General features: G+C 41.6%; 1 protein-coding gene across 1 annotated transcript; it reads right to left on the bottom strand.

The window, feature by feature from the left end:
• Positions 1 to 2,939: 2,939 nt before the first annotated feature.
• On the bottom strand, positions 2,940 to 8,545 carry LOC124407558 (tubulin beta-1 chain). The gene is made up of 2 exons (XM_046883807.1): positions 8,387 to 8,545; positions 2,940 to 5,170 (listed from the first exon to the last, which is right to left on the bottom strand). The coding sequence occupies exons 1-2, from the start codon at positions 8,441 to 8,443 to the stop codon at positions 3,884 to 3,886; spliced, it is 1,344 nt and encodes a 447-aa protein (XP_046739763.1). The 5' UTR covers positions 8,444 to 8,545; the 3' UTR covers positions 2,940 to 3,883.
• Positions 8,546 to 9,854: the final 1,309 nt, after the last annotated feature.

Genomic DNA, 9,854 nt, shown 5'->3' with positions numbered 1-9,854 from the left:
TCCTTATTATGCAAGCACCTCCTTGTGTTATTTTTACGTAGATCGCGGTAAGGTAACTAAGATGAAAGATGAGTGTCAGGTGATGAGATCAGTTCGTAATTCGCGCGTTTTGTCATACATAGAAATCATGACACCCTTGAATGCGGAGCATTTTGTCCACGCGTCAACTTTGATAACGAACGCTAAAAATTGAAATCATCATTTAATTGAGTCGTCAAAACCAGATCCACATGTATCCAGTCTTTTTCTGAACGATCCCAAGGTCGAAGTCACGGCTGAACGGTCACGATTTCGCCTAATCCGTAGCCTCCTGCGATTTATCTAACTTCCAACAATACGTGGCTACCGCAAAGAGAATCGAAGCGAGGGAAAACATCTATAAATATTCCCTCGCGTTCGCCATTCTCGCTTTCGATGTGATTCAGGACACTGACTCCGGATCGCAGCTGTGCTCTTATTGCGTCTGTGAAGATAAAATTCAATTTTATCACATTACACCGGGATTTGAGGATTTCCTGCCTCCGCGAGAGGGAAAAATGAGGATATTCCCCAAAAAGGAAAAAGTGAGAAAAAAAATGAGACATACATCAGTTGAGTGGGGCACGCGAGTTTATCTTGATAAATTTAAACTGCGGGTTCGTTATCTCCTCGAGCCACGGCTGGTTGTGGCAATAAAACCGACTCCTTGACATGAGAAAAGAATCAGAGGATAACTGAGGAGATCGTATCTCCGTAATAATATGGTTTAATCGTCTGATTAATTAGACGAGATAAAGTAATGTAGCCGCGGATATGAACCGACGCTACACACGTGTCTTGTCTCGTATTACATTGCCCAAACGGAGAACTGGATCGTGAAGAATTTCATGAGACATTAACAACCGTACGCGAGCTCAGTGCTAGTCCAGACAACGTATAAAAGACTTTCGCACGTTCACTTGGAGACGTTGTATATTATGCGAAATTTCACGATTCCAATTCGTGACGCTGAGAACTAGCTTCGCTGTCAATAGTTTCAACATTTAGAATTATAGATTTTTATCGTCTTAAGCTAACTTAATTCAATTGTCTAAGGAAATGAGTGAGTTATAAAAGTATGATGGAAGGACAGCTAAACTTCGTCAAAATACACTATAACAGCAATTGTCCCTATATTTTTTGCAGAGATTTAGATCCATCATCGTCATTTTCTCAGAAAATATTTCTTAATCTAGCATTTTAATTGTTCACAATTCAAGCGGTCGTTATCTATCTAATTGAATATCGATGTGAGAATAATTCTAGTACGTAAAATACCGCCAACGTCAGAACTCCTAATTGTCTGCAACTTGTGCAACGTGCCTGTATACGGATAAGCAGCTTCCAGACGCATGTCGACGGCAGAGTTTTTATCGACATTCGAATGTAAACCTAGATACTATAATTTTTTTGAGAAATCCTTATTGCTTTTATTTTGAAAAAACAGTTAAGCATTTCAAATCGCAAAAAAACAACTGTCACCATAATTCATCTAACTTTGATGATGAATTCTTGACGTGGAACATTCCTCGATAAAATTTTTTCAATTGGAATTGCTATTATACCCTTAACTTCACTAACTTTTTAATTAGGTGAATAATGAAACGTGAACTTGGCATTCGTATCGTCAGGTGCTAAGCCACCAAGGTTAAATAAACTTCAATTAAAGTGCCACACATTCGTACCATTAAAATTTTATACCCTTACAGAACCGTTGTCGACTGCTATCCACGTGAAAAGTGGACGGATTTCCGAGTAGCTTGACGCAAGAACTGTATACCGAGGGGCTATTTACTTCGATTTTGGATGTACAAGTGACTTCCAAAGATTTCCAAAGGCTACCAAAACCTACTATCCCTCTAATTGATTCCAATTAACTTCAATCAACTTACAATAATTCTACATATTTCCTAAGTAATTTGAACGTTGATTCAGTAAGTAATTTCAAGCGCCAATAATTCAATAACCACTATTGGTGGATTTAATTCTAAATCATCGCAAAAAAGTTTTCACTAATATGATTTATGACCATCTCAATGCCTATATCGCAGTGCCCATGTAATATAGAAAGTTAAACTAAATAAATCTCAGGTCGTCATCGGCGATTTTTGGATTTTGCAGGTAGTTTGCTGCAGTTGGTGTACGTATAACAATCACCGAATCATGTTGCCTAGTAAACATTGGATGTTATTAACGTCGGAGACAACTCGTTGCGTTGGAAATATAATAATCGAAATATCCTAAATTATATGCATAATTGTATTGATCGAACAAAAATTCTTTTACTTACAGCAATTATACTACTGGTCTTCAACTATGCATGCAGAAGGCTTACTCATTTGTTTTCCGAAATTCATATTTCCTAGAATCACATTTTATTTAATTAAAATATGAAATATTTGATAATGAATTTCTTTCAATACTTACATATTTCGATAAATTATTATTGCTGATCCGGATTTTGACTGCCGTAGTTCACTGCTCAGATCTCAAAAGTCTTTATGGAATTGCGCATTATAGTTGACAATTTTCTGGTTCATGCTGAAGGCGGAAAGGTAAGAAATATGAAATAATGCATACTCGAAGAAATTTTAATAAAGACTTAAGGTCGTATGATCATCGAGAATAAAACCGCAAGACTTTTCGCTTATAGTATTGTAGAAACGCAGTTAGCAGCAACACGTGTTCCTATTTTGATATATTTCTGCATTGTAAAATAAAGAAAAACGATAAGAAAATTGCGTCTGGTAGCACCGAGAAGAGTGTTTGTACGAAAAGGAAGTGATGGTTGAATTAAATAATTATTATCTAATTGGATGAAACGTACATTAAGGATTTGTAAGATTACTTTGTGCGTAGTTGGGGAATAGGTACGAAGAACGGGATAGTAACTTATTACTATGATTAATAATGTATAATAATTACGTGTTAATAAAATGTATTTTTTATTTTGTAATAATTTATTATAAGATTGTGGCAATCTCGCTGATGATACTACAATTGTAGGGTGGTAAATACAAGACGCGCTAAAGCAACCAGAATTTAAAATATTTATGAAAAAAAAACTTATGAAGAAGACGAAGAGAAAAGTACAAAACACAAGGCGTCAGTCTTTGTTACACGGTAGTAACGATACCTATATAGTTTTATTCGGAATGTGTTGCTGGTTTTTACAACAGAGAAATATACAATATATTTATACGTACAACTAATATACCAAATAGAAAAGGACCTTTTTTCCAATATTAATAAAGCTGGCTGACAAGCGCGCCTGTCTTTTTTGCTATACGTTAAACGTTTTGTATATAAATTGTAAAGACGAAAGAATTGAGAAAATAATGCAACCTTCAAAAAAAGACAATTATTTAATTATTATTTGTAATGATGTCTTTATTATGAAAATTATTGTTATTTTTTTTTCAACGATGAGAAAAAAAGAACATTAAAAAAAAACAAACGCTTTCTCTGTCTCTCTCAAGAAGCGTCGTCGATCTTTACAGAAAACATTCCGCCGAACAGTTACATAAAAAAAAACCCATCGTACGTATATATGGGTTTTTTTTATACAGGTGTTGTGTACAGGTGTGAACAGGGGCGATAAGACAAGGGGGAAGTTGGGAGAAAACCGATGAAGGTAGTAAAGCGCGGCGCGTCCTGGCTGCTGTCATGGTTGTGTGATAACAAACGAGTCGGTATATAGAAGAATAGCGAAGAAAAAAACAATAATAATAACAGGTAAGGGGGAAGATGTGAAAGGAAAATAAAAATTTATAATGACGATAAGAGGAGAAGTAAAAAATGAAAAATAAGCTTTTAGGGGAGAAGGGATGGGTGGGATTAGGGTGTCTAAGGCCAGGGCGACGCTTTAGTTCTCGTCAACTTCGGCTTCCTGTTCCTCGTCAAACTCGGCGTCCTCGTCAGCGGTGGCTTCTTGGTACTGTTGGTACTCGGACACCAAGTCGTTCATGTTAGACTCAGCCTCGGTGAATTCCATCTCGTCCATACCCTCGCCTGTGTACCAATGGAGGAAAGCCTTCCTCCTGAACATGGCGGTGAACTGTTCGGAAATTCGCTTGAACAGTTCCTGGATGGCAGTCGAGTTGCCGATGAAGGTCGCCGACATCTTAAGACCACGGGGCGGGATGTCGCACACTGCAGTCTTGACGTTGTTGGGAATCCATTCGACGAAGTACGAGCTGTTCTTGTTCTGGATGTTCAGCATTTGCTCGTCTACTTCCTTCATCGACATCCTTCCTCGGAATATCGCGGCGACTGTGAGGTACCTTCCGTGACGTGGGTCACAAGCGGCCATCATGTTCTTGGCGTCGAACATCTGCTGGGTGAGTTCGGGTACCGATAACGCACGGTACTGCTGGCTACCGCGAGATGTGAGGGGAGCGAAACCGGGCATGAAGAAGTGGAGACGAGGGAACGGAACCATGTTGACGGCGAGTTTGCGGAGATCGGCGTTGAGCTGACCCGGGAATCTGAGGCAGGTCGTAACTCCGGACATTGTGAGGGACACTAGATGGTTGAGGTCACCGTACGTCGGGGTCGAGAGTTTCAAGGTGCGGAAGCAGATGTCGTACAGCGCTTCGTTGTCGATGCAGTATGTCTCGTCGGTGTTTTCTACCAGCTGGTGGACTGAGAGGGTGGCGTTGTAGGGCTCGACTACGGTGTCGGACACTTTTGGCGACGGTACGACCGAGTAGGTGTTCATTATTCTGTCGGGGTATTCCTCGCGGATCTTTGAGATCAGCAGGGTGCCCATTCCCGATCCGGTTCCGCCTCCAAGAGAGTGCGTCAGCTGGAAACCTTGCAGGCAATCGCAGCTCTCGGCCTCCTTCCTCACTACGTCCAAAACTGAGTCCACCAGCTCAGCGCCCTCGGTGTAGTGACCCTTCGCCCAGTTGTTTCCGGCACCGCTCTGACCGAAAACGAAGTTGTCCGGTCGGAAGATCTGACCGAATGGTCCCGAGCGAACGGAGTCCATGGTACCAGGCTCCAAATCAACAAGGATCGCACGAGGGACGTATTTTCCTCCTGACGCCTCATTGTAGTAGACGTTGATCCTCTCCAGCTGAAGATCAGAGTCTCCATGGTAGGCGCCGGTCGGGTCAATTCCATGCTCGTCACTGATTATTTCCCAAAACTGAAATCAAACATATAGCTTCAGTCGATTGATGCATTTTTTTTTATCTTATCTAAGCTTATATCACGTGTAACAAACACGAATTTTTTTTTCTTCAAACCAGTCAAACCTCCGTAAATTATCAAACACTTGTGTCTATAAATTCATTATTTATCTTTGAATAGTTTTACAAAAAAATTATTATTCAAATATTGGATTGAAAATTCCGTATCAAAATAAAACTCTTCCCCCAGCAATAAAAACAATAATCATCGGCATCGCCGCAACCGATATGGTTCAACTAACAATAAGAGTAATCTAGCGAGTGTGGAATTACATTAAAGAAAATTACACAGCCTTGTGTATTTTCATAAATGCAAATAACAGGGAAAATACTAAGGGGCTTATGGCGAACGGCAAATTAAATTTAATTAGTGATTTATTCATCCGCTCGAGAGCCAGGCAGCCAACTAGCCAATCAGACACACTCGACTGAGCAACAACGGAGCATCTTCGAGTAGCAGGAGTTCAACGACACCGGTAAAGCATAACTCGGACTAATCGGGAAATGCAGCGGTCGGGCAGCAGTTTCGCGCAGGATAAATATTAATTTTGCGAATATAAATAGAACCGAAAGAGGTTCAGAGGTAGGAATTTAGTGGTGAACGAAAGCCAAGAATGCAAAAAACATTATGGATCAATCGGGTCACTGGGATAACTGTGTTTTCGTTTCTTTTCTGCTTATTTTGTATTTGCCTTTTAAATCCATTGCTCAACCAAAACGAGGCAATTTCTTATGAATTTCGTATTAGGTAACAAGTTATGCAGCCTAATGGCTGACCATATATGAGCATCGTGCGGTGGGACGTCATCCCCTCTACAGTCCGGGAATAATAAAGTAGACATGAGTCACCAATGTCACCGCTATATATAGAAATGATGATCATGCCCATATTGCCATAACAGGTAATTAGCATCAGGGTCCAGGTGAACTTTATCTCCTCTTGCCACCCAATATTTCGCCATCATTATTACGCAATGCCTATGACTGCATATATGGCTCTGAATAGAGTGCAAAAAGAAATACACAAGTGGCGCAAACCGTGCCAGTCAACTAAGGAACGAACATGGTATGATAAGCAGCTACAAAGGTCGTGAAATTGTTAAAATAAATGCAATTATATTTATTTTCCGTACAGCAATTACTTGTGACGATTTTAATTCCTGCTTTATAGGATGAAAATCAAAGTATTATGCATATATGAGACAGATTACATTTCACCCAATTTCAATTTCTCACTGGAATGACATCGACCTTTGGAACAGCTAATTGGACGACATAATAATAACACCTTGGGCAATATTTTTAGAGCTTTATAATAGAGGAATTTGTCAAGCTGATAGCAAATATATCTAGTTCAAAATAACTAGTTCATCATTTTATCGATGCATCGACCGATTAGCTATCAAGACCGAAATAACGACCCTTCGATAATAAACGTCAATCTAACAATAAATTCATATCAGGAGCCCTGTACGTGCGATCTGTGAAACAGGCAGACGTTTTCAGTCAGGATAGTAGCTAACGGAAAATGGAACCCTCTGCGTCTAACACCTGGCACTTCTTTGTCCTCAATAACCAGCTGCTCCGAGGAACGCAGGCAAAATTTCACATGGAGAAAGAACTTCCGAGTTGTGTGCAGTATAAGAACCGACAGAGCAAGCATTGCGTGTTTTTTGTAAGAAAACGACTCAGAGTGGCTCGTCTAAGTTCGATAAAAATTACAATCAAGGCTAATAAAAATCGATAAAATTGAACATTCGGATAGCCAACTCCTTAGGCTTCTTCAATAAACGACGTGTATACATTCTGTTCACTGACTCAAGGCTGGATGGCCTTGTACTAAAATTTACTATTCTGAATCCTGTACTTGGTAACGATGACGTGACTCCGTCTCGCGCTGCTAGGTTGTCGTTTTTTTTTTCGCTCCCATCTTTTATTTCATAAAAAATGACGGAGGAATGCCTTCGTAAATAAATTTACAAATTTTATATCATTATCGGAATTAAATTTTTCATCCAACAAATACATGCCTACATCGTCCTTGGACGCCACTTGTTAAAATACAGCTAAATTAATAAACAAGAGAGATAGAACAGTTCAAATACGACGGTCAAACGCCGAAGGTAAGCCAGCTTGAAACTAGTTCTAAACGCTATTTTGTCAGCGATCGAAGAAACAAGCGAACGAGAGAGCGCGGGCAGAACGATCCTGTGCACGAACTAACGCCTCTGCCGGTATTCCTTCTCGCTCGCTCCTCAATTTTATCTCTTTTTTCTTCCTTTTTTCTCTCTCCTGCTCTCCGCAACAGCGTCCACGTTCTACATTAGGGGAGCGCGGTGGCAGGAGACGCTCATACGGTACAAGAGATGCGTGCGCAGCCGCTCGATGCTGCAATGTCGCATCCGCACCTCAGCCACACCCTGTCCCAAATCCATGCATATTGCCAATAGCCGATCGAACGTGACGAATTGATGCAACTCAGCTCGGCTGCGAAAATGCACGGGATAAGTAAGCGACCGCAGCAGATTCTAACCTCTCCCAACGAGCAGTTGAACGCGAACGTTCGACCCGAGGATGTTCGAAAAAAAACCGTTACGCCGGCCGGCGCTGTCGCCATGACAGCCAACTCAACAGTCGCGGCGAAAGGGGGGAGCAGAGAGAAAGATGGTACATTTACGTTACAATACACTTGCCGGCGACGGAATTCTAGATAAGATCTGTTGCTAGGGACGAATTAATGTTGACTTTGTGAGGCTATCGGCAAACCGCGGCGTCTAACGCGTATAAATTCTACTTTCGTCTCGTCAAGATTCTCCTTTACGTGTGGAAAAAGTCGGACGCCGACCGGCCGGCATACCTATACTCTCATACCCGAATCGATTCTTTCTCGTAGCTTCTCAGTCGCTACTGCCGAGTTCCGAGTCTCGTCCACTTTCTCACGGAATTTCGAACGCGCGTATCTCCGATAATTGTAATTCACTTCACAGAGGCATGCACTGGGGGAAATTTGTCGCGGTGTATAAACACTGAGCAGTTTCAACCAAGACCTCGATCTCCGAGTAGTTGCGAACAAAGAAGAGACTAATGAATTTTTTCCGTCTCGTTACGGCTACAGAACCCCTGAAAAGCTTGTCAAAAAAATGTGTATTTTATCAAACGAATAATAGACTCACCTTAGCTCCAATTTGGTTTCCGCACTGACCGGCCTGGATGTGAACGATCTCCCTCATGTTGATCTGGTGGTTTGCCTCTAACTCTTGTTACTTGACAACTGAAAGCTCGTACGCGTCGCGAGAGCCGAGAAGCGTTTATGCGAATGCGGTGGCACCGGCGCCCGTTACAGATTTTCAAGCCTCGAACGGGCGAGAAAGTGGGGGAGAGCAACGCCCTACGCCGGCTTTTCATTGGTCCACCCGTATAAGGTCGGTCGACGTCACTCAGTCCTGCCAACCTCACCTAAATTCACCCAAGCGTTCGAGCCCACTTGCACACTGCCCAAGCTGCACGTAGTGTTTTCATTATCTCCTCAGAAATTCGTTACCGATACGCCAAATGCGGCGCTGACTTCAGTTTATCTAATGCGATTTCAATGCCTAGCTAGAAGATAGTAAGCTCGATACGACCAATATCTACCGTCCTTCGTGCAGGTGGTGTTCGAACACCGTCGTACATTTTGGTCGAAAAAACAGCATGACTCTAGTTTTTCTGTGTTTTCATTTCTTCGTTTATTTATTACTTATTTCTTTGTCAGCTATTCCTAATACGTCGCAGGCAAGAACCCGGCCTCCGTTTACTGCAGCTGACGAATGCACCACAGCGTAGGTTTTACACATCGATCCATAAATCGTCGCTGAGCCTCGACCACGTCGAGAAAAAATGGTTTTACCGTGAATATGTTCTTGCATATGTATACATATATATTCGTGAATGATAATTTCAGTAATAAGAATACAATCCGAGCAACACATTCCATCCAAGCTCGCATTCTAATTAGGTTTAATTGGATTTTTCGCTGCAGGCGAGAGCTAGTTATTCATCATGAGAGGAGCCTGCAGCCTCAGACGCCGTCGGTTATGTCCTTACGCGTAGCGTGTGGTGACGACACGTAATACCTCGCATGTATTATGATGTTGAGCTATGAAAAATAAAGGTAAACCAAAAGGAGGAGAAAAACATTAACGACGCTGCTGGGGAGGCGTCTAGGGACTTTGTACGGTTGGTAAAAACCGCGGCGTTCGCGCAGGCCGAAACCGACGCCCACGAACTACGTATTCCGTATAGGTATATCTATAGATGAGTATAGATCCTTACGGTACACGTATGTGCCTGCATACTAGCTTAGTAGAAACATTTGACCGCAACAGGGCATGCGTCGAATCATCTGCTTTCTCCGTAATGTTTCAATTTTCCAATTTCCTTTTCTGCTTGTCGAGAAAAATGCAGAGACTTTTTGGTGATTGTATTATGCAACTTGCCTCTGAAAAATTGAGATGCATTGTCATGCTCGATGAACTATTTCCCATGGAATTCAAAGATGTTAATTTTGGAAAACAGTTGAATTCGCTGTTCGGAGAGAGCCGGCACTCGTGGATACAAAATCAAAACCGGAGTCAGCTTTTACATGGAAGAGTGCAAAGGATG

The sequence above is a fragment of the Diprion similis genome, chromosome 6 (genome assembly GCF_021155765.1).
Source record: "Diprion similis isolate iyDipSimi1 chromosome 6, iyDipSimi1.1, whole genome shotgun sequence".
In the NCBI taxonomy this organism is placed as follows: domain Eukaryota; kingdom Metazoa; phylum Arthropoda; class Insecta; order Hymenoptera; family Diprionidae; genus Diprion; species Diprion similis.
Note: the sequence above shows the minus strand (reverse complement) of the source record. Positions and strands in the feature narration are given on the sequence as shown.

Excerpts from the sequence above, each read along its gene's own strand:
- LOC124407558 (XM_046883807.1), bottom strand. The coding sequence starts at position 8,443 with ATGAGGGAGATCGTTCACATCCAGGCCGGTCAGTGCGGAAACCAAATT. Across the intron at positions 5,171-8,386 it reads GAAACCAAATTGGAGCTAAG|TTTTGGGAAATAATCAGTGA; the intron begins GTGAGTCTATTA and ends GTTTGATTTCAG.